Here is a 26,022-nt window from a genome sequence, read left to right on the forward strand (position 1 = left end):
AGTGAAGAAAGTAATGTAGAATAAAGTATTATCTAGCAAGTAGTAAATATTCTATAGAAGTATAATAGCAAGTGTACTTGTGTAAGTAGAGTACTAGAGTGAAGAAAATATTGTAGACTAAAGTATTATAGAGTAAGTAGTAAATGCGGTATAGAAGTATAATAGCAAGTGTACTTGTGTAAGTAGAGTACTAGAGTGAATAAAGTAATGTAGAGTAAAGTATTATGTAGCAAGTAGTAAATACTCTATAGAAGTATAATAGTAAGTGTATTTATGAAAGCAGAGAACTAGAGTTAAGAAAATATTGTAGACTAAAGTATTATAGAGTAAGTAGTAAATGCGGTATAGAAGTATAATAGCAAGTGTACTTCTGTAAGTAGAGTACTAGAGTGAAGAAAGTAATGTAGAGTAAAGTATTATGTAGCAAGTAGTAAATACTCTATAGAAGTATAATAGTAAGTGTATTTATGCAAGCAGAGAACTAGAGTTAAGAAAATATTGTAGACAAAAGTATTGTAGAGTAAGGAGTAAATGCGGTATAGAAGTATAATAGCAAGTGTACTTCTGTAAGTAGAGTACTAGAGTGAAGAAAGTAATGTAGAGTAAAGTATTATGTAGCAAGTAGTAAATACTCTATAGAAGTATAATAGTAAGTGTATTTATGTAAGCAGAGAACTAGAGTGAAGAAAATATTGTGGACTAAAGTATTATAAAGTAAGTAGTAAATGCGGTATAGAAGTATAATAGCAAGTTTACTTGTGGAAGTAGAGTACTAGAGTGAATAAAGTAATGTAGAGTAAAGTATTATGTAGCAAGTAGTAAATACTCTATAGAAGTATAATAGTAAGTGTATTTATGTAAGCAGAGAACTAGAGTTAAGAAAATATTGTAGACTAAAGTATTATAGAGTATGTAGTAAATGCGGTATAGAAGTATAATAGCAAGTTTACTTGTGTAAGTAGAGTACTAGAGTGAATAAAGTAATGTAGAGTAAAGTATTATGTAGCAAGTAGTAAATACTCTATAGAAGTATAATAGTAAGTGTATTTATGTAAGCAGAGAACAAGAGTTAAGAAAATATTGTAGACTAAAGTATTATAGAGTAAGTAGTAAATGCGGTATAGAAGTATAATAGCAAGTGTACTTCTGTTAGTAGAGTACTAGAGTGAAGAAAGTAATGTAAAGTAAAGTATTATGTAGCAAGTAGCAAATACTCTATAGAAGTATAATAGTAAGTGTATTTATGTAAGCAGAGAACAAGAGTGAAGAAAGTAATGTAGAGTAAAGTATTATGTAGCAAGTAGTAAATACTCTATAGAATTATAATAGTAAGTGTATTTATGTAAGCGGAGAACTAGAGTTAAGAAAATATTTTAGACTAAAGTATTATAGAGTAAGTAGTAAATGCGGTATAGAAGTATAATAGCAAGTGTACTTGTGTAAGTAGAGCACTAGAGTGAAGAAAGTAATGTAGAGAAAAGTATTATGTAGCAAGTAGTAAATACTCTATAGAAGTATAATAGTAAGTGTATTTATGTAAGCAGAGAACTAAAGTGAAGAAAATATTGTAGACTAAAGTATTATAGAGTAAGTCGTAAATGCGGTATAGAAGTATAGTAGCAAGTGTACTTGTGTAAGTAGAGTACTAGAGTGAAGAAAGTAATGTAGAGTAAAGTATTATGTAGCAAGTAGCAAATACTCTATAGAAGTATAATAGTAAGTGTATTTATGTAAGCAGAGAACAAGAGTGAAGAAAGTAATGTAGAGTAAAGTATTATGTAGCAAGTAGTAAATACTCTATAGAATTATAATAGTAAGTGTATTTATGTAAGCGGAGAACTAGAGTTAAGAAAATATTTTAGACTAAAGTATTATAGAGTAAGTAGTAAATACGGTATAGAAGTATAATAGCAAGTGTACTTGTGTAAGTAGAGCACTAGAGTGAAGAAAGTAATGTAGAGTAAAGTATTATGTAGCAAGTAGTAAATACTCTATAGAAGTATAATAGTAAGTGTATTTATGTAAGCAGAGAACTAAAGTGAAGAAAATATTGTAGACTAAAGTATTATAGAGTAAGTCGTAAATGCGGTATAGAAGTATAATAGCAAGTGTACTTGTGTAAGTAGAGTACTAGAGTGAAGAAAGTAATGTAGAGTAAAGTATTATGTAGCAAGTAGTAAATACTCTATAGAAGTATAATAGTAAGTGTATTTATCTAAGCAGAAAACTAGAGTTAAGAAAACATTGTAGACTAAAGTATTATAGAGTATGTAGTAAATGCGGTATAGAAGTATAATAGCAAATTTACTTGTGTAAGTAGAGTATTAGAGTGAATAAAGTAATGTAGAGTAAAGTATTATGTAGCAAGTAGTAAATACTCTATAGAAGTATAATAGTAAGTGTATTTATGTAAGCAGAGAACAAGAGTTAAGAAAATATTGTAGACTAAAGTATTATAGAGTAAGTAGTAAATGCGGTATAGAAGTATAATAGCAAGTGTACTTCTGTAAGTAGAGTACTAGAGTGAAGAAAGTAATGTAGAGTAAAGTATTATGTAGCAAGTAGTAAATACTCTATAGAAGTATAATAGTAAGTGTATTTATGTAAGCAGAGAACTAGAGTGAAAAAAATATTGTAGACTAAAGTATTATAGAGTAAGTAGTAAATGCGGTATAGAAGAATAATAGCAAGTGTACTTGTGTAAGTAGAGTACTAGAGTGAAGAAAGTAATGTAGAATAAAGTATTATCTAGCAAGTAGTAAATATTCTATAGAAGTATAATAGCAAGTGTACTTGTGTAAGCAGAGTACTAGAGTGACGAAAATATTGTAGACTAAAGTATTATAGAGTAAGTAGTAAATGCGGTATAGAAGTATAATAGCAAGTTTACTTGTGTAAGTAGAGTACTAGAGTGAATAAAGTAATGTAGAGTAAAGTATTATGTAGCAAGTAGTAAATACTCTATAGAAGTATAATAGTAAGTGTATTTATGCAAGCAGAGAACTAGAGTTAAGAAAATATTGTAGACTAAAGTATTGTAGAGTAAGTAGTAAATGCGGTATAGAAGTATAATAGCAAGTGTACTTCTGTAAGTAGAGTACTTGAGTGAAGAAAGTAATGTAGAGTAAAGTATTATGTAGCAAGTAGTAAATACTCTATAGAAGTATAATAGTAAGTGTATTTATGTAAGCAGAGAACTAAAGTGAAGAAAATATTGTAGACTAAAGTATTATAGAGTAAGTAGTAAATGCGGTATAGAAGTATAATAGCAAGTTTACTTGTGTAAGTAGAGTACTAGAGTGAATAATGTAATGTAGAGTAAAGTATTATGTAGCAAGTAGTAAATACTCTATAGAAGTATAATAGTAAGTGTATTTATGTAAGCAGAGAACTAGAGTGAAGAAAAAATTGCAGACTAAAGTATTATAGAGTAAGTAGTAAATACGGTATAGAAGTATAATAGCAAGTGTACTTCTGTAAGTAGAGTACTAGAGTGAAGAAAGTAATGTAGAGTAAAGTATTATGTAGCAAGTAGTAAGTACTCTATAGAAGTATAATAGTAAGTGTATTTATGTAAGCAGAGAACTAGAGTGAAGATAATATTGTAGACTAAAGTATTATAGAGTAAGTAGTAAATGCGGTATAGAAGTATAATAGCAAGTGTACTTGTGTAAGTAGAGTACTAGAGTGAAGAAAGTAATGTAGAGTAAAGTATTATGTAGCAAGTACATAAATACTCTATAGAAGTATAATAGTAAGTGTATTTATGTAAGCAGAGAACTAGAGTGATGAAAATATTGTAGACTACAGTATTTTAGAGTAAGTAGTAAATGCGGTATAGAAGTATAATATCAAGTGTACTTGTGTAAGTAGAGTACTAGAGTGAAGAAAGCAATGTAGAGTAAAGTATTATGTAGCAAGTAGTAAATACTCTATAGAAGTATAATAGTAAGTGTATTTATGTAAGCAGAGAACTAAAGTGAAGAAAATATTGTAGACTAAAGTATTAAAGAGTAAGTTGTAAATGCGGTATAGAAGTATAATAGCAAGTGTACTTCTGTAAGTAGAGTACTAGAGTGAAGAAAGTAATGTAGAGTAAAGTATTATGTAGCAAGTAGTAAATACTCTATAGAAGTATAATAGTAAGTGTATTTATGTAAGCAGAGAACTAGAGTGAAGAAAATATTGTAGACTAAAGTATTATAAAGTAAGTAGTAAATGCGGTATAGAAGTATAATAGCAAGTTTACTTGTGTAAGTAGAGTACTAGAGTGAATAAAGTAATGTAGAGTAAAGTATTATGTAGCAAGCAGTAAATACTCTATAGAAGTATAATAGTAAGTGTATTTATGTAAGCAGAGAAATAGAGTTAAGAAAATATTGTAGACTAAAGTATTACGCGTATAGAGTAAGTAGTAAATGCGGTATAGAAGTATAGCAGCAAGTGTACTTGTGTAAGTAGAGTACTAGAGTGAAGAAGGTAATGTAGAGTAAAGTATTATGTAGCAAGTAGTAAATACTCTATAGAAGTATAATAGTAAGTGTATTTATGTAAGCAGAGAACTAGAGTTAAGAAAATATTGTAGACTAAAGTATTATAGAGTATATAGTAAATGCGGTATAGAAGTATAATAGCAGGTTTACTTGTGTAAGTAGAGTACTAGAGTGAATAAAGTAATGTAGAGTAAAGTATTATGTAGCAAGTAGTAAATACTCTATAGAAGTATAATAGTAAGTGTATTTATGTAAGCAGAGAACAAGAGTTAAGAAAATATTGTAGACTAAAGTATTATAGAGTAAGTAGTAAATGCGGTATAGAAGTATAATAGCAAGTGTACTTCTGTTAGTAGAGTACTAGAGTGAAGAAAGTAATGTAAAGTAAAGTATTATGTAGCAAATACTCTATAGAAGTATAATAGTAAGTGTATTTATGTAAGCAGAGAACAAGAGTGAAGAAAGTAATGTAGAGTAAAGTATTATGTAGCAAGTAGTAAATACTCTATAGAATTATAATAGTAAGTGTATTTATGTAAGCAGAGAACTAGAGTGAAGAAAATATTGTAGACTAAAGTATTATAGAGTCAGTAGTAAATGCGGTATAGAAGTATAATAGCAAGTGTACTTGTGTAAGTAGAGTACTAGAGTGAAGAAAGTAATGTAGAATAAAGTATTATCTAGCAAGTAGTAAATATTCTATAGAAGTATAATAGCAAGTGTACTTGTGTAAGCAGAGTACTAGAGTGAATAAAGTAATGTAGAGTAAAGTATTATGTAGCAAGTAGTAAATACTCTATAGAAGTATAATAGTAAGTGTATTTATGTAAGCAGAGAACAAGAGTTAAGAAAATATTGCAGACTAAAGTATTATAGAGTAAGTAGTAAATGCGGTATAGAAGTATAATAGCAAGTGTACTTCTGTAAGTAGAGTACTAGAGTGAAGAAAGTAATGTAGAGTGAAGTATTATGTAGCAAGTAGTAAATACTCTATAGAAGTATAATAATAAGTGTATTTATGTAAGCAGAGAACTAGAGTGAAGAAAATATTGTAGACTAAAGTATTATAGAGTCAGTAGTAAATGCGGTATAGAAGTATAATAGCAAGTGTACTTGTGTAAGTAGAGTACTAGAGTGAAGAAAGTAATGTAGAATAAAGTATTATCTAGCAAGTAGTAAATATTCTATAGAAGTATAATAGCAAGTGTACTTGTGTAAGTAGAGTACTAGAGTGAAGAAAATATTGTAGATTAAAGTATTATAGAGTAAGTAGTAAATGCGGTATAGAAGTATAATAGCAAGTTTACTTGTGTAAGTAGAGTACTAGAGTGAATAAAGTAATGTAGAGTAAAGTATTATGTAGCAAGTAGTAAATACTCTATAGAAGTATAATAGTAAGTGTATTTATGCAAGCAGAGAACTAGAGTTAAGAAAATATTGTAGACTAAAGTATTGTAGAGTAAGTAGTAAATGCGGTATATAAGTATAATAGCAAGTGTACTTCTGTAAGTAGAGTACTAGAGTAGTAGTAAATGCGGTATAGAAGTATAATAGCAAGTTTACTTGTGTAAGTAGAGTACTAGAGTGAATAAAGTAATGTAGAGTAAAGTATTATGTAGCAAGTAGTAAATACTCCATAGAAGTATAATAGTAAGTGTATTTATGTAAGCAGAGAACTAGAGTTAAGAAAATATTGTAGACTAAAGTATTATAGAGTAAGTAGTAAATGCGGTATAGAAGTATAATAGCAAGTGTACTTCTGTCAGTAGAGTACTAGAGTGAAGAAAGTAATGTAGAGTAAAGTATTATGTAGCAAGTAGTAAATACTCTATAAAAGTATAATAGTAAGTGTATTTATGTAAGCAGAGAACTAGAGTGAAGAAAATATTGTAGACTAAAGTATTATAGAGTAAGTAGTAAATGCGGTATAGGAGTATAATAGCAAGTGTACTTGTGTAAGTAGAGTACTAGAGTGAAGAAAGTAATGTGGAATAAAGTATTATGTAGCAAGTAGTAAATATTCTATAGAAGTATAATAGCGAGTGTACTTGTGTAAGTAGAGTACTAGAGTGAAGAAAGTAATGTAGAATAAAGTATTATCTAGCAAGTAGTAAATATTCTATAGAAGTATAATAGCAAGTGTACTTGTGTAAGTAGAGTACTAGAGTGAAGAAAATATTGTAGACTAAAGTATTATAGAGTAAGTAGTAAATGCGGTATAGAAGTATAATAGCAAGTTTACTTGTGTAAGTAGAGTACTAGAGTGAATAAAGTAACGTAAAGTAAAGTATTATGTAGCAAGTAGTAAATATTCTATAGAAGTATAATAGTAAGTGTATTTATGTAAGCAGAGAACTAGAGTGAAGAAAATATTGTAGACTAAAGTATTATAGAGTAAGTAGTAAATGCGGTATAGAAGTATAATAGCAAGTGTACTTGTGTAAGTAGAGTACTAGAGTGAAGAAAGTAATGTAGAATAAAGTATTATGTAGCAAGTAGTAAATACTATATAAAAGTATAATAGTAAATGTATTTATGTAAGCAGAGAACTAGAGTTTAGAAAATATTGTAGACTAGTCTTATAGAGTAAGTAGTAAATGCGGTATAGAAGTATATTAGCAAGTGTACTTGTGTAAGCAGAGTACTAGAGTGAAGAAAGTAATGTAGAATAAAGTATTATGTAGGAAGTAGTAAATATTCTATAGAAGTATAATAGCAAGTGTACTTGTGTAAGTAGAGTACTAGAGTGAATAAAGTAATGTAAAGTAAAGTATTATGTAGCAAGTAGTAAATACTCTATAGAAGTATAATAGCAAGTGTATTTATGTAAGCAGAGAACTAGAGTGAAGAAAATATTGTAGACTAAAGTATTATAGAGTAAGTAGTAAATGCGGTATAGAAGTATAATAGCAAGTGTACTTGTGTAAGTAGAGAAATAGAGTAAAGAAAGTAATATAGAGTAAAGTATTATGTAGCAAGTAGTAAATATTCTATAGAAGTATAATAGCAAGTGTACTTGTGTAAGTAGAGTACTAGAGTGAAGAAAGTAATGTACAATAGTAGTAGTAGTAGTAGTAGAATATTTTTATTTATAACATACATAAATAAACGTCCCAAAACAGCGCACATGCCTGGTGGCATACTTTAGCGCTGAAAACATTGCCAACGAAAATACACAGCCATTTTCAAATTAAATTTTACAACAACGAAAAAGAAAACCCTAATGGACAAAATGCTTAGCATGTCATAAGATATTTCTTCACCAGTCTTAGAAAATGTCGCTTGTTGCTGCATTCTCGAACTGATGCTGGAATTGAGTTCCAGATTTTTGACCCAGTGTGACGGATGCTGAATCCCGCTCTCGATGTCGGGCGAATTTCGCACGAAAAGTCTCAACGATGCGTAGTAGGATAATTATGAAATTGAGAATTAGTTTGAAAAATGCCAGAGCAATTTACAGGTAAATATAGGGCGGTATAGGAGTATAATAGCAAGTGTACTTGTGTAAGTAGAGTACTAGAGTGAAGAAAGTAATGTGGAATAAAGTATTATGTAGCAAGTAGTAAATATTCTATAGAAGTATAATAGCGAGTGTACTTGTGTAAGTAGAGTACTAGAGTGAAGAAAGTAATGTAGAATAAAGTATTATGTAGCAAGTAGTAAATATTCTATAGAAGTATAATAGCAAGTGTACTTGTGTAAGTGGAGCACTAGAGTGAAGAAAATATTGTAGACTAAAGTATTATAGAGTAAGTAGTAAATGCGGTATAGAAGTATAATAGCAAGTTTACTTGTGTAAGTAGAGTACTAGAGTGAATAAAGTAATGTAGAGTAAAGTATTATGTAGCAAGTAGTAAATACTCTATAGAAGTATAATAGTAAGTGTATTTATGTAAGCAGAGAACTAGAGTGAAGAAAATATTGTAGACTAAAGTATTATAGAGTAAGTAGTAAATGCGGTATAGAAGTATAATAGCAAGTGTACTTGTGTAAGTAGAGTACTAGAGTGAAGAAAGTAATGTAGAAAAAAGTATTATGTAGCAAGTAGTAAATACTATATAGAAGTATAATAGTAAGTGTATTTATGTAAGCAGAGAACTAGAGTAAAGAAAATATTGTAGACTAGTCTTATAGAGTAAGTAGTAAATGCGGTATAGAAGTATATTAGCAAGTGTACTTGTGTAAGTAGAGTACTAGAGTGAAGAAAGTAATGTAGAATAAAGTATTATGTAGCAAGTAGTAAATATTCTATAGAAGTATAATAGCAAGTGTACTTGTGTAAGTAGAGTACTAGAGTGAATAATGTAATGTAGAGTAAAGTATTATGTAGCAAGTAGTAAATACTCTATAGAAGTATAATAGTAAGTGTATTTATGTAAGCAGAGAACTAGAGTGAAGAAAATATTGTAGACTAAAGTATTATGGAGTAAGTAGTAAATGCGGTATAGAAGTATAATAGCAAGTGTACTTGTGTAAGTAGAGAAATAGAGTGAAGAAAGTAATGTAGAGTAAAGTATTATGTAGCAAGTAGTAAATATTCTATAGAAGTATAATAGCAAGTGTACTTGTGTAAGTAGAGTACTAGAGTGAAGAAAGTAATGTACAATAGTAGTAGTAGTAGTAGAATATTTTTATTTATAACACATACATAAATAAACGTCACAAAACAGCGCACATGCCTGGTGGCATACTTTAGCGCTGAAAACATTGCCAACGAAAATAAACAGCCATTTTCTAATTAAATTTTACAACAACGAAAAAGAAAACCCTAATGGACAAAATGCTTAGCATGTCATAAGATATTTCTTCACCAGTCTTAGAAAATGTCGCTTGTTGCTGCATTCTCGAACTGATGCTGGAATTGAGTTCCATATTTTTGACCCAGTGTGACGGATGCTGAATCCCGCTCTCGATGTCGGGGGAATTTCGCACGAAAAGTCTGAACGATGCGTAGTAGGATAATTATGAAATTGAGAATTAGTTTGAAAAATGCCAGAGAAATTTACAGGTAAATAACTATATTGATAATCGTGACAAACACTAGAGATAGAAATTAAGTGAAGTTGGCCCAAAGAATAAATTCCTGAAGTCCAATATAGGTGTCTAATTGAAGATCTGCAATCAATATTAAAAAGAATCCTCATTGCTTTATTCTGAAGTATTTGGAGAGATTTGAAAACAGACGAAAAGGTAGATGCCCAAACCGAAATGCAATAGAGAAAATACGGGTGGACGAACTAATAATAAATAGATTTTAGAATAGCTTTAGGAAAGAAACGACGAGAACGAGCTAGCATGTCAATATTTTGGGAAGCTTTTAACGATAGTTTTTTTACATATTTACGAAACGACAAATTTTCATCTAAAATAATCCAAAGATATTTGAACTGATCTACCCGTTTTAATTCAAGACCATTCAAGAAAAGAGAGAAGCTATCTGACACTACTGATCCAGTTCGCGAAAATAACATATATTGGCATTTTTTTTCATTAAGAGCTAGTAAATTCCTTGAAAAACAATCAGATACAGTTAGTAACGTACTTTCGAGGTCCTGGAAAAGAACTGATAGGTCCCAGTGAAAAGCAAAAAATTACTACATCATCAGCAAACATTATAATTTTACAAAGAGGCAAAAATTCTGGCAAATTATTTATAAAAAGAAGAAATAGAACAGGACCAAGGACAGAGTCGTGATGCACTCTGTAATTAATGGGAAAAGTTTCGGAACGGAGTTCACAAGATTTATCAACACAATCTAGTCGTCTCCCAGAAAGGTAAGATGCAAAAAATTTAACAGCTTGTGTTGAAAACCCATAAGACTTGAGTTTAAAAAGGAGCAATGAATGATTTACGTTGTCAAACGCCTTGGCGACATCAATAAAAATCGCCAACGCGTGTTGACCATCATCTAGTGAATCATTAATATTTAGTAAAGGCTCGTGAATTGCCAGTTCAGTTGACTTTCCTTTTATAAAACCATATTGAGACGTGTGTAAAATCTTACTATCAAATAAATATTTTTTTAATTGATTATTTGCAAGTTTTTCCAAAATAAAAATCGCCAACGCGTACTGACCATCATCTAGTGAATCATTAATATTTAGTAAAAGCTCGTGAATTGCCAGTTCAGTTTACTTTCCTTTTACAAAACCATATTGAGACGTATGTAAAATCTTACTATCAAATAAATATTTTTGTAATTGATTATTTGCAAGTTTTTCCAAAATTTTGCTGAAAATCGAAAGTAGGGAAATGCCTCTATAATCTGAAGGGTCAGTTGAACTACCAGCTTTAGGTAATGCTATAACATTTGCTTTTTTTAAAAGCTCAGGAAAAATCCCATGCATAAGTGATAGATTAAAAATATGTGCACACAAAGGTACAATGCTTGACGCTATTTTCTTTACGGTTTGAGCCGAAAATCCAAATTTGTCCTTAGAAAAACTCCGTTTAAGCTTCAGAATAACTTTTTCAGTCTCATGAGGCTTAATCTCAGAAAAAGAAAACGAATTTTCTGAATGTTGCTCATTAACTGGAACAAAAGGGGAATTCAGTTGCGTATTCATAGTCGATGCAAGTCTAGAACCAATATTACTGAAATAATCACCAAAAGCATTTAAAATTTCATTGGGCTCTGTAACATTTCTCCATTTAAAACAAGGCAATTAACACTAGTACTTTAACGGCTATGAGAACGTATCTTTTCATTTATCAATTGCCATGTTTTTCTCGTATCCTTTTTATAAACAAAAATTTTCACTTTATAATTTTTTCTCTTCTATTTTATTATATTTTATTTTTGATTTTCCATATAAACTTTTAATTATACACACGACTCAGGTGTCTGTAATTTTAAATAATTCTTAAATTTTCTATTTTTATGTTTTAATGATGTCAAAATACCTTCAGTAATCCATGGGTCAAATTTCTGCGCAAACTTTCCATGCGAAACTCGTGTTGAAGAGGCCCGATCCCGCAATCGCATCATTTGATCAATAAAATCTGAAAACGCAGCATTTGCATCATCTGAGCCATAAACCGAACTCCAATAATGGTCACCAATTAACTTACGTAGAAATTTACAATCAATCGATGTATATCGCTTTTTTGAATTATCCATTGTTTAATCTCGATGTTGTTTATTACTATTATTTAAATTTAAAAGAACACTCACCGGAAAATGATCCGACATATCAGAAAAAAATTACTGGCAATTTTTCAGCATCAAATAAAACAGGAGAGAAAAATATATTATCTAATAATGTAGCTGTGTTAGCTGTAACTCTTGTCGGCAGAGAAATACTTGGAAGAAAATTAGAATACAACGTCATACTTAAAAACTCCTTCTTATTTCCAACATCGAGATTCAAAAGATTGAAGTTAAAATCGCCCGAAATAATAACCGGTTTTGTCAACGCTTCCAGATTTTTCAACAGCGGTTCAAAAACTTCAAAAAATTACCAGATGGAGATCGATGAACAGACCCGAAAATAAATGGATTACAGCCCAAAGGTACAACTTCAACAAACATAGTCTCACATAACCATTCATCAAATACAGACAAATCAATGAGAATACTAAAAGACCAGTCATCACGAATATACAGCATCTGACCTCCTCTCGCATTCTGACACCTTGTACGCGAAATACACTTCATACCGGGCAGATCTAACATTGTTAACATTGTTCATACCGGGCAGATATAAGTAGCAAATACTGTATATAAGTATAATAGCAAGTGTACTTGTGCAAGTAGAGTACTAGAGTGAAGAAAGTAATGTAGAATAAAGTATTATGTAGTAAGAAGTAAATACTCTATAGAAGTATAATAGTAAGTGTACTTATGTAAGCAGAGAACTAGAGTGAAGAAAATATTGCAGACTAAAGTATTATAGAGTAAGTAGTAAATACTGTATATAAGTATAATAGCAAGTGTACTAGTGTAAGTAGAGTACTAGACTGAAGAAAGTAATGTAGAAAAAAGCATTATGTAGTAAGTAGTAAATACTCTGTAGAAGTATAATAGTAAGTGCACTTATGTAAGCAGAGAACTAGAGCGAAGAAAATATTGCAGACTAAAGTATTATAGAGTAAGTAGTAAATACTTTATAGAAGTATAATAGTAAGCGTACTTATGCAAGTAGTGTACTAGAGCGAAGAAAGTACAGTGGAGTAAAGTAGCATGTCATAAGTACAGTACTATAGTCAAGAAAGTAAAGTAAAGTATTATTAGTCCAGGAAGGGAACGGTTTGACCGGCAACAAACTACAAGAGAAAAGGTTCCCTGACTACCCAACTAAAAAAAATGTGCTGATTCCAAATATGCAAAGTTGGCTCATCTATCTGTTTCACAAATATGTTTTTGTTTAGGTTGAGGTTTATTTTGAGGCGGTGAATTTCGTGTTTCATATATAGGCGTATAACAACAAAATCGAAGTCTAGAATAGTATAATAGGTCAAGGTGATTATGAAAATCACTTATTTTAGCGTAAAGTTAAAACATAAGTTTTTTTAGGTTGAGGTTGATTTTAAGAAGGTGAAATTCGTGCTTCCATTTAGAGACGTACAACAATAAACTTTACGTCTAGAATAGGGTATTAGATCACGGTGATTATGAAAATCACCTTGATATGAACGTAAAACTACAAAATTAGGTTTTTTGAAGGTTGGGGTTGATTTTGAGCATGTGGATTCATTTTTACATATAAAGGCATACAGCAACAAAATTGATGTCTAGAATAAGGTACTAGATCACGGTGATTATGAAAATCACTTTATTTGAACTTCAAATTAAAACTTTCATTTAAATATTCCATTAGTATTAAACCATGCTTAATCTGAAAGAAATCGGTGTTAAAACGTAGAATGACACCTATCACCTAGTCATTTTTCTATATAAAGACGTAAAGCAAAAAAAATTATGTCTAGAATTGGGTACTTGATCATGATGATTATGAAAATCATCTTTATTTTAATATAAAACTAAAAATTATGTTTATTATCACCGTGATAAACATAAAAATTATATGTTTATTGATAGCTGGAAACTACCAATCCCGACGTGTTTGGCAATTTTATGATGGCAAAAAGATATGTTATCCGCAGATCCGAAAAATTTTGGGCGGGTCTGTCGTCAGATTTGGTCATTGAGCAGGTCCTCAAGCGCTCCTTCAAAACTAACGGTGGTCTTACAAGGGGAACGGGCATGAACAAAATTTTACTAAGGTCCAATACGAGACAAGCGAACAGCCCAAAGAAGTTACATAGTCAAGGATTGAACGGGACAACCATGACACTAGCAATCTTGTTTGCTTTCTTGCTAAGAATACCCCTTTCGCAAAAGACCCAAGATTGTGAAACATTACTTCTAGATCTACGGCTGATGAAAAAGTCAACGTCGACACAGCTAGATCCATCGGACAAGAAATCATGGATAGCATGACAGGGGAAAACGTCAACACGTACACATTCAAGAAAGAGTTGGTGGCCGTAACGCTTGCTAATCAAGCTGCACCGGTTATTAATGGACAGTCAGTTGCCATTGATCCAGCATTGATGTTTCAGCGGCTAGTGACAATTACTGGAAATAGCGACGATAATTTGGAGTCATACTTTGTCTATGAATTGTGCTCACCGCCTCCGTCACTTGTTGAAGCAAACGAACTTCCACGACTAGCCGATAAGCCTGCCCTCACCGATGTGATGTGGCGCCTAGTTGCAGAGCAGCAGCCTAACACTGAAGTTTTTGTCAAAGATTTCAGTGACAAGCATATAGTTCTCGATGGTGGTGCACTGCTTCAGCGAATCGCTTGGGAAAATAACTCAACTGATGATAATATCTGCAAAAAGTACGTTGACTTCGTTGCACGGAAACACGGGTTGCAAAGGACGTCGGTGGTGTTCAGCGGATACAACCAAGCACCTTCAATCAAAGACATCATCCATTTGAGACGGAAAGGGTCACAATCGTACCCGCAGATAATTTTTAACAGGAATGTCGGCTGTTCTACAAAGAAAGAAGTGTTCCTAAGCAACGTCAAGAATAAGCAAGCAATCATAACCATGACCAGTGAGTACCTGACCAAACCTGGTTGTCAGGTACACCAAGCAGAAGGTGACGCTGATTTTCTCATTGTTCTATATGCAGTTCGATCTGCTTCTTTTATGCCCACTGTCCTGGTTGGAGACGACAGAGACATGCTTTTACTCCTGTGTTATCACGCACAGACAGGTAACCAGGCAATCTAGTTTTACTCTGAGCCTCGAGCTGGAATCTCAAAGAATAGAATTTGGGATATAAATGAAATAAGATATAAACTTGGGATATAAAGATATAAACGAAAATCAAACTTGGATCTCGTATCTGGGAATGGCATTGGGAAGTCAGCGGGACTACAGCGTTTGATAAAAAAAAAATTAGTTTTACGAATCCGCTAAAGTTTTTATGGATTCACTATCCACCAAGCACGAGATTTCAACAGCTGGGGAGAAAGCAATGATGCTTTTATATAAGTGCCCAGGTTCGATTTCAACACTCAATCAGTTGCGTCATCTCAAATTCATCGAGAAAGTTACAGCATCTACTTCGTATGTTGAGTCTAAAGTTCTCCCTCTTACCAGTGATCCTTGTAGCTTCCGCTCATTTCGAGTTTATATCATGGAAAACCCTGAGATGAAATCTCAACCCTACCCAGTTTGGTTGGGCAATTCAGAATGGACTATATTGCCCTACGTTTGCCCCCCTCCCCCATCTCTCTTCTTGCAGTTTTTTACTGTAACTGCAAAACCGACTGCTCAAATATGCGATACATTTGCATAAGAAATGGCATGAAATGCACCCTGGGAAATATTATATAACTGGAAAAGTCGAGAATGTTTTAATCGTTAGTTAAAATATCGAACTGGGTGATAGTTGTCATTCTACATTTTAACACCGGTTTCTTTCAGATTAAGCGTGATTTAACACTAATGGAATATTTAAATGAAGTTTTAATTTTACGTTCAAATAAAGTGATTTTCATAATCACCGTGATCTAGTACCTTATTCTAGACGTCAATTTTGTTGTTGTACGCCTTTATATGTAAAAACAAATTCACCTCCTCAAAACCAACCCCAACCTTCAAAAAACCTAATTTTTAGTTTTACGTCCATATCAAGGTGATTTTCATAATCACCGTGATCTAATACCCTAGTCTAGACGTAAATTTTGTTGTTGTACGTCTTTACATGGAAGCACGAATTTCACCTTCTTAAAATCAACCTCAACCTAAAACAAAACTTAAGTTTTAACTTTACGTTCAAATAAAAGCGATTTTCATAATCACCGTGACCTATTACACTATTCTAGCCTTCAACTTTGTTTTTTGTACGCCTATATATGAAACACGAAATTCACCCCCTCAAAATAAACCTCAACCTAAACAGAAACATATTTGTGAAGCAGATAGATGAGCCAACTTTGCATATTTGGAATCAGCATTTTTTTTTTTGAGTCGAGTAGTCTAAGAATCTTTTCTCTTACAATTTGTACCCGGTTAGGCCCTTTTTTACACACTTCCTGGACTATATAGAGTAAGTAGTAAATACTGTGTAGAAGTATGATAGTAAGTGTACTTATGTTAGAACAGTACTAGAGTGAAGAAAGTAAAGTATTGTAGAGTATGTAGTAAATACTGTATAGAAGTATGACAGTAAGCGTACTTATGCAAGTAGAGTACCAGATTGAAGCAAGTAAAGTAGAGTAAAGTAGTATGCAATAAGTAGTAAATACTATATAGAAGTATAATAGTAAGTGTACTTATGTAAGTACAGTACTAGAGTAAAGAAAGTAAAGTATTGTAGAGTATGTAGTAAATACTGTATAGAAGTATGACAGTAAGCGTACTTATGCAAGTAGAGTACTAGAGTGAAGCAAGTAAAGTAGAGTAAAGTAGTATGCAATAAGTAGTAAATGCTATATAGAAGTACAATAGTAAGTGTTCTTATGTAAGTACAGTACTAGAGTAAAGAAAGTAAAGTATTGTAGAGTATGTAGTAAATACTGTATAGAAGTATTACAGTAAGCGTACTTATGCAAGTAGAGTACTAGAGTGAAGCAAGTAAAGTAGAGTAAAGTAGTATGCAATAAGTATTAAATACTATATAGAAGTATAATAGTAGGTGTACTTATGTAAGTACAGTACTAGAGTAAAGAACGTAAAGTATAGTAAAGTATTGTAGAGTATGTAGTAAATACTGTATAGAAGTATAATAGTGAGCGTACTTATGCAAGTAGAGTAAAGTAGTATGCAATAAGTAATAAATACGGTATAGAAGCATAATAGTAAGCGTACTTATGTAAGTACAGTACTATAGTAAAGAAAGTAAAGTATAGTAAAGTTTTGTAGAGTATGTAGTAAATACTGTGTAGAAGTATGATAGTAAGCGTACTTATGCAAGTAGAGTACTAGAATGAAGCAAGTAAAGTAGAGTAAAGTAGTATGCAATAAGTAGTAAATACTATATAGAAGTATAATAGTAAGTGTACTTATGTAAGTACAGTACTAGAGTAAAGAACGTAAAGTATAGTAAAGTATTGTACAATATGTAGTAAATACTGTATAGAAGTATGATAGTAAGCGTACTTATGCAAGTAGAGTACTAGAGTGAAGCAAGTAAAGTAGAGTAAAGTAGTATGCAATAAGTAGTAAATACTGTATAGAAGTATAATGGTAAGCGTACTTATGTAAGTACAGTACTAGAGTAAAGAACGTAAATTAGGGTAAAGTATTATAGAGTAAGTAGTAAATACTGTATAGAAGTATTATAGTAAGTGTACTTATGCAAGTAGAGTACTAGAGTAAAGAAATTAAAGTAAAGTAAATTATTATAGAGTAGGCAGTAAATACTATATAGAAGTATAATAGTAAGTGTACTTATGTAAGTAGAGTACTAGAGTAAAGAAAGTAAAGTAGAGTGAAGTAGTGTGCAGTAAGTAGTAAATACTGTATAGAAGCATAATAGTAAGTTTACTTATGTAAGTAGAGTATTAGAGTGAAGAAAGTATTGCAGATTAAAGTATTATAGAGTAAGCAGTAAATACTGCATAGAAGTATAATAGTATGAGTACTTATGCAAGTAGAATACTAGAGGGAAGAAACTACAGCAGAGTAAAGTAGTATGCATTAAGTAGTAAATACTATATAGAAGTATAATAGTAAGTGTACTTATGTAAGTAGAGTGCTAGAGTGAATAAAGTACAGTAAACTAGTATGCAGTAAGTAGTAAATATTATATGGAAAAAAGTAAGAGTAGTATATATAATAGTACTAAGTAACAAGGGCGTCGGCAGAACATTTTCCGGGGGGCAGATGTCAGAATAGCAGTGGTGGTTGGGGGACAGGGAATATATTTTTGGGGTATTTTTTTAGGAATAAGTTTATTTTTAAATACTTTTAGGAAAAAATTATCAAATAAAAAGAGCAACTAAATTTGCATGCAAAACGAAACAAAAAATAAATTTTAAACGGCTGGCAAAGGGATCAATCCATTTAATAAACAATACATTTAATTATTATGCATTTAATCTTAAAAGAATATTAGTTTTAAACCAAAATTACAAATATATTTTTTATTTCTTCCAAAGAAAATAAAAGATGTAGACTTGTCTATGCAATTTCCTAAGCCTTGGAATAGTTTACAGAAGGAATAGAGATACTCAAAAATTGTCCTACCTGTATAGATCCCACTTTTTGATTTTATAATGGCCATGTAAAATGACCTTTCACAATTCACCCCTCGAACTAAAACTCCTTATATCTTCAGAAATTTAAAAAAATTAGAGAATAGCAAAAGAAAAAACTAAATTTAAACTTAGAATCTACCTGTCAAATTGACCCTCTTTCTTTTGATTGTCCAATTCAACTGAATAAAATGAACAGGTAAAAAAAAAATTAGCACAAGAGAATATTATCAAATAGTTTGTGATAACAAATTGTAAGTAAAAAGTAACTGGGGCCAGTATTCCCCCAAACTAAAAACGAAATTTTTATGACAATTGGTACACTAACAGAATTGGCCTTTTATCCTTATTCTAAATATATATAAAATTCATTCAGTTTATTGTTACTTACCAAAAGCAACAAATCCGAGAAAATTTGCCTGATTTTCGAAAAAAAAGGGGAAACACCCCTGAAAAGGAATCTTAGTGAAAATCTCTTTATTGGGTACTTCATTTCAGAGAAACCTACCGTAGAGATTTGAAGCTCCCATTTACAAAATGTTTATTTCACCTTTTTTTAAATTACATTTCATGAAACGGTAACACAATACTTTTGCTAAAGAAGAAAAAACGCTCAATATTTCAATGATCTCTGTTTAGTTTTTGATGGGCAGCAAAGCATAGAGACAAAAATTTTAGTAAAGGCAATGAAAAAAGTATGTCAAGTAAAGTAAAAGTATATAAAAATGAAAAAAGTATTGTAAGTACAAAAATGCACAAAACAATAACCTGCTTTTGAAAAATAAAAAATGAGCTCCCAGTATTCAGTTCTATTGGCAACACCGACGGACGGACTGGACGGACATTTTTGAACAACGTCGATATTTTTTAACTTGGTTATCAAACACAAAAATATTTAATGCCTTAAGACTCAGTGATTATAAAAAGTAAACCATTTTCAAAGTATTTTGTTCAAAGTAACATTAAAACTAGGTTAAGTAAATCAAATAAAATTTTTTAGTGCAGGGCGTTATTCAGAAAGGCTGAAAGTGTCGAATGTCCTTGAATAATATTGATATTTTTTAATTTAATTTTAAATACTAAAAACCAAGATACTTGCAACCTTTATGCTTCATAACTAAAAAAAAAAAAAAAAAATTTTTTCGAAGTGAACAACTAGATCAATACAATCACTCCTGGCGAACAAAAATGGTAAATATTTACCAAATCATATTATTGAGTTACGATTAAAGTGAATATACCACTCGATGCCTTTTTTATGCTCTTTACGAATATAATAATCATTTTTGTCGGAAATGAATTTTAGCCCCCACCCCTATATATACCAATTCAGGATATATATTTGCACATTAGGGGGGTTGGGTGAAAGTTTAAACTTTCCTCTCATTTACTTCAGAAACAAAATTACCCCCACCCCCTAATGTGCAAATAGCCTAGCCTATATACCCTGAATTGGTATATATAGGGGTGGGGGCTAAAATTCATTTCCGACAAAAATGATTATTATATTCGTAAAGAGCATAAAAAAAAGCATCGAGTGGTATATTCACTTTAGTCGTAACTCAATAATATGATTTGATCGTTTAGTGGGAAAACACAAAATTAAATATATCTGATTATATATTTCTGATTATCTGAATATATCTCACTGGTACTCCTGCAATACAAGCAAAAGTTGACGGCGTATTATATCGAGATTGCCTCCTTTTTAAGTTGTTTTCCTTCTTTTTTCTATACTTAGGAAGAACTTTCTTATGTACTAATATTTTGGGATGCCTAACTTCAAACTCGAAACCAACACATATTTTGAACCACCATTAAAAGCTGTCTCTTTTCTTTAATCTTATTAATATTTAGGTTCTTATGCTTTTGTTATTGATAAGGATCGAAATTTACTTACCACTCATTAATTTGACTTTTTTTTTTACTCCAATCAAATCATATAGAAATTTTTTTGTGGTAAAAACACAAGTTAGAAATTATATTGTCCTTATTAAGGATCAAAACCTATTAACAGGCAGCCAACCATGGAGCGACACACATTTTCCCCTTGTTTTTCCCTATTCTGCTTTATATTCTTTTGGTTTCCTTATAATTACTTTATAGTCCCAAATTTCCAGGGGGGGCATGGCCCTCCCTGCCGGCGCCCATGCTTAGTAAAAGTAAAGAAAAGATAAATAAAGTATAAAAAGTAGAGTAAAAGAGAACAAGACAGCAGCCAAGGCATCAGGTTTTTTTTCGCACATGGTAAAGGTTTAGCAGAAAAAAAAATATACAAAAGGTGGAACTGACAGTGGTAAGTATAGCTCTGAAACGTGGACGCTTCAAAAGCCTGAGGAAGATAATATCTTAAATATATAATATTACATAATTTCAGGCACTCAGTTGCCTGACCGTGTATATACGTAAAAAACAACGAAAAAAGTAGTTCAATCCAACTTCATGATTGTTATTATGGGATAGGATGGAAGAAATATAAATATGGCTAAGTCATATTTACGGATGAAGGTTGATAAATTGCTCCAGTAAAAAAAAAATAAAGAAAAAAAATAATAATGGTCAAAAATCATGAAAGATGATTTTTGGCTATTAATCTGAAGCGCAATGAAAAGCAGGTTTCCTTAAACCAGAAAGGATAAGGTCATAAGAAACCATTCAAATGAAATTAGGACGTCATTGCGAGGAGGGGGGGGGGTAATTTTTGAACAGATTAAAGTGGAGGACAAGCATAAGCAGCTGTGCTGTCCTCATATGGCTTTGGGTTGCAATGAGTCGTCAGAAGTATTAGTAGCATTACATCAAAACAAAAGAAAAATAACATCAGTTTATAAAAGAAAATAAAAACAGTATAAATAAATAAATAATGCAAAAGGAAAAAGTAAAATAAAACCTGAGATAAATAAAACTATGATGTGAAAAACGTTGCTAGGGATTGAATAACGTTGTTAAGATGACTAGGATATATTTTAGGGATGAAGGAGGATCGATTGCCAAATTTGAGTTGTTTGGTCATCCATCTGGGGCCAAAGGAAAATCAGGGCCGAAGGAAGTAGGAAGAAGTCATAAGAAAGGATTGAAAGGAAATTCAAACTTGGTGGCCGGAAGTAAAAGGTTTCCTACATGTGATCAATATTTACCGTTTTCGTTAAGAATTTTGTCTTTTTTCTTGTTTTCTATTTTTACAGATGTCTTTATATTCATACGTTTGTTAAATATGAACAGGGGTTTGATACTTTTTTTCGGGCTTTAACAAAAAATAGAATTATATTGCATTAGACTTGGCATCTTGAAGTCAACAAAGCTGCTTAAACTACAAAAATCTACAAAGAGTCAGGCTGCAAGGACTGCCATTTCGTGCAACCAAAGACGATATTATCGAATTTCTTAATGGTGACCATTTACTTGAATTTTAACTGCATACTTCATACTTCGAGTAGCATTGGGTCCTGAGTATACTTCATGACCATTAGCTCTCCCTGGTGTCCAACAGGGTCCTGAGTATACTTCATGACCATTAGCTCTCCCTGGTGTCCAACAGGGTCCTGAGTATACTTCATGACCATTAGCTCTCCCTGGTGTCCAACAGCTTCATCATGGTGATATAACTCAATATTTAAAAACAGAAGTACTATTACAGAAAATCAATTTTTCCAGTAAAAGTAGCAAGAACTCAGAAAAAACATTTCTTTTTCTTGTAGTTACTCAGCTTTCAAAAGCGGTAGCAGTATTAGCAGGGGCAGTGATATTATACATAAAAAAGATGAAATAAAATCAAATTAAAAAATAATAATAATAACAAAATAAATTAATTAATAAAATGAACAAACAAAATAAAGCAAACCAGCGAAAAACTTACTCATTCATTCCTTTGATACAAATGGCCAGATCTTTGGTCATGAATCCAGATTCGATTGTTTCGATGCAAACGCGTTCGAGGGTTAAACAAAAACGTTTTAATTCTTCATTTTTGTCAAGCTTGGCACGATGCTCCAAACCACGAGTCCAGGCAAAAATAGAGGCTAAAAAAGATAAGGAATTTAAAAACAAGCTATAGAGATAAATTGTTTTCGATTATTTCGTTCTAACACTCAAACTCCTTTTTTCTCAGGTTGCGAACCAGGTTGTGAATCAAGGCATAAACTGAGACTAACGTTTTACAATTCAAATGAATTGTAACAATTAAATTAAATTCAAATAAAATTCATATTACAAGGATTGAAATTTTTTTATATTTATAAAAAGAATAGATTTTATAAATAATCCCCAAATTTTAACAACCTCTCAAGTGTAGAGAAACTGGGGGAATTATGTTACAAATTAAGGAAACAAAACAGTGAAACAATAATGGTCCTTCACACTAGCACGACTTAAAACTCAACGTTAAGTTATGTAATCTTGCAGAGAAAATTTTTTCCGTAACTTATACGCAATAGAAAACTCAAATTTGTGGCAAAAATTTGCAAACAGATTGCAAAATGTAATCTCTGGATGAGGAATCACACATTTTGCAAACAAATCAATAAACTTTCCAACTAATAAGAGCTTGAGTCTTTGTGTTTATTCCACATTTTTAAATTTTGAATAGTTTATTTATGATGATTATAATAGCTGCCTGGGAGTTTTTTTTGGGACAGTTACAACCATTTTAGATAGAAAAAAAAAATTAAACGACAAATTATGAATATCCCCGGCATAACTTATATTCAAAATACCTAATAAGTAAATGTACTATGTAGACCCAACTAGAGCTTAAGTAGTGGAAATCCTGTACGACTTCTATTTTAAAAGTAGTTTCCACACAAAATGAGTAAAATGATCTATTACTTTGTCCTATTTTTTTATTCCAAATTATTCATTTTATTTTCAAAATTTGCTTTACACATTTTTAGCTTAATTATTTGGTTTAGATGTTGTTTATTCCTTTATTTTGAATGCTAAAAATTACTGTTTTGCAGTTTATGCAACAGATTTTTGAAAAAAAAGGCATCAAATAAACTGGCTCGTCATATTTTCTATGTTTGTGCAATTCTAAAAACTATACTTTACTGAAAATACAAAACCGATGCAACGAAACAGGAATAGAAGCAGAAAAATCATTAAGTGCCCTATAAAAAATAAAAAATAATTTATAAAGCTCTCAATAGTAGCTGTGTTGGCCTCAGGCGTCTTGGTGCAGTGGGGAGTTGTTAGTAATAGTAGTAGTAGCAATAGTCTTTTACTAGACAAAGCATCAAGAAATTTTACTGGGCGATTTTAATTCACCACAAACCTCAAGCAAGCTTAGTTCTCAATACAGCGCTAGTATTTTTCAATTCTACGTCTGATTAATGAATAGTTCTTCTGGGTTTGGTCGTTTTGGTGTTTTTTAGGAGGGGGGGGGCTCAGAAACCTCTTCCTAGCTAAGTTATCTAATATTGGTTGACTCCCCGTAGTAGCATAATGTTTTTGGGCATGAATATATAATGAATCAGAGGTAATAGGCTTGATAGAAGGCTTGTCTGTGCAGAATTTCGTCTTGTCTGTGCAGAACTTGTCTGTGCTAGGCTTGTCTGTGCAGAATTTCGACTCCTGTTGATAGAAGAGCATCACCAAGTGCTGAAAACTATGTTGTGACCAAGAAAACTATGTTGTGACCAATTTTTCTGGGCTTGGTATTTTTTGACGGGCGTCTTCGGGCTGAAAAACCTCTTCCTAGCTAATTTATCTATTATGGGATGCCTCCCCGTAGTAGCATAATATTTGTAGGGATGAATACATAATGAGTCGGATGTAATAGGCTTGAGATTGTCTGTGCAGGATTTCGACTCTTGTTGATAGAATAGCATCGCCAAGTGTTGAAAACCATGTTGTGACCAAGATGGGCCCAGGATTGCACAAAGCCTCCATTCAAATCGAGGTCCCAAGCACTTCTTACTGTCCGGTTCTAAGCCGGCTTAAGCGCTTCGTGAAGACTTAAGAGATGTATTAGTCCCCGTCCAGCACTGGTTCTGGGACCATTGCTTTTCCCGAGGCTAAAATCATTCCAAAATAATGATTCAAAGAATATGAGAATTGCAACTTGGAATGTTAAAACGTTAAAAATGACTATCGTATCAACATTTTGACTGACGAATTCACACGCTTCGAACTGGACTTATGAGGAGTTTCAGAAACTCATATCCCATAGGTAGGAAACATTAAATTAAGTAATATAGAATTTATTTACTCAAGCAGAAAGGATGTGGTACATAGACATGGAGTAGGGCTCCTGATGAATAAGGAAGCTGACAAGTTTTGTTTAGATTGGGAAGCTATTAATAAAAGAATGCTAGGCGCTCATTTTATGACTAAAAAGTATCAGTCATAGTGACTAATAGTAATAATAGTCATAGTGAGTAAAAGTATCAGTCATATGAATAAAAGGTATCAGTCATAGTGAGTAATATAGCAATAGTCATAGTGGGTAATAGTAATAATAGACATAGTGAGTAAAAGTATCAGTCATAGTGAGTACTATAGTAATAGTCCTAGTGAGAAATAGTAATAATAGTCATAGTGCGTAAAAGTATCAGTCATATGACTAAAAGGTATCAGTCATTGTGAGTAATATAGTAATAGTCATAATGAGTAATAGTAATAATAGTCATATGACTAAAAGGTATCAGTCATTGTGAGTAATATAGTAATAGTCATAGTGAGTAATATAGTAATAGTCATAGTGAGTAATAGTAATAATAGTCATAGTGAGTAAAAGTATCAGTCATATGACTAAAAGGTATAGCAGTAGTCATTAGTAGAGTATATAGTAGTAATAGTCATTAAAAGTATCAGTCATTGTGAGTAATATAGAAATAGTCATAATGAGTAATAGTAATAATAGTCATATGACTAAAAGGTATCAGTCATAGTGAATAATATATTAATAGTCCTAGTGGGTAATATAGTAATAGTAATAGTGAGTAAAAGTATCAGTCATAGTGAGTAATAGTAATAATAGTCATAGTGAGTAAAAGTATCAGTCATATGAATAAAAGGTATCAGTCATTGTGAGTAATATAGTAATAGTCATAGTGGGTAATAGGAATAATAGTCATAGTGAGTAAAAGTATCAGTCATAGTGAGTAATAGGAATAATAGTCATATCGAGTAAAAGTATCAGTCATATGACTAAAAGGTATAGTCATAGTGAGTAATAGTAATAATAGACATAGTGAGTAAAAGTATCAGTCATAGTGAGTAAAAGTATCAGTCATTGTGAGTAATATAGAAATAGTCATAGTGAGAAATAGTAATAATAGTCATATGACTAAAAGGTATCAGTCATTGTGAGTAATATAGTAATAGTCATAGTGAGTAATAGTAATAATAGTCATAGTGAGTAAAAGTATCAGTCATAGTGAGTAATAGGAATAATAGTCATAGCGAGTAAAAGTATCAGTCATATGACTAAAAGGTATCAGTCATTGTGAGTAATATAGTAATAGTCATAGTGGGTAATAGTAATAATAGTCATAGTGAGTAAAAGTATCAGTCATAGTGAGTAATAGGAATAATAGTCATAGCGAGTAAAAGTATCAGTCATATGACTAAAAGGTATCAGTCATTGTGAGTAATATAGTAATAGTCATAGTGAGTAATAGGATTAATAGTCATAGCGAGTAAAAGTATCAGTCATATGACTAAATGGTATAGTCCTAGTGAGTAATAGTAATAATAGTCATAGTGAGTAAAAGTATCAGTCATATGACTAAAAGGTATCAGTCATTGTGAGTAATATAGTAATAGTCATAGTGAGAAATAGTAATAATAGTCATATGACTAAAAGGTA

At 31.5% G+C, this 26,022-nt stretch overlaps 1 protein-coding gene across 1 annotated transcript in view; it reads right to left on the reverse strand.

The window, feature by feature from the left end:
- Nucleotides 1-26,022, reverse strand: part of LOC148943269 (isocitrate dehydrogenase [NADP] cytoplasmic-like) — a 56,195-nt gene that overhangs the window by 12,512 nt on the left and 17,661 nt on the right. The window contains exon 3 of the mRNA XM_089101073.1: nucleotides 22,072-22,234. Within this exon, the coding sequence (XP_088957199.1) occupies nucleotides 22,072-22,234 (163 nt within the window). The remainder of the gene's footprint in view (nucleotides 1-22,071; nucleotides 22,235-26,022) is intronic.

Source organism: Artemia sp. Qi Xiang Cuo, chromosome 15 (genome assembly GCF_049724085.1).
Source record: "Artemia sp. Qi Xiang Cuo chromosome 15, ASM4972408v1, whole genome shotgun sequence".
Lineage (NCBI taxonomy): Eukaryota > Metazoa > Arthropoda > Branchiopoda > Anostraca > Artemiidae > Artemia > Artemia sp. Qi Xiang Cuo.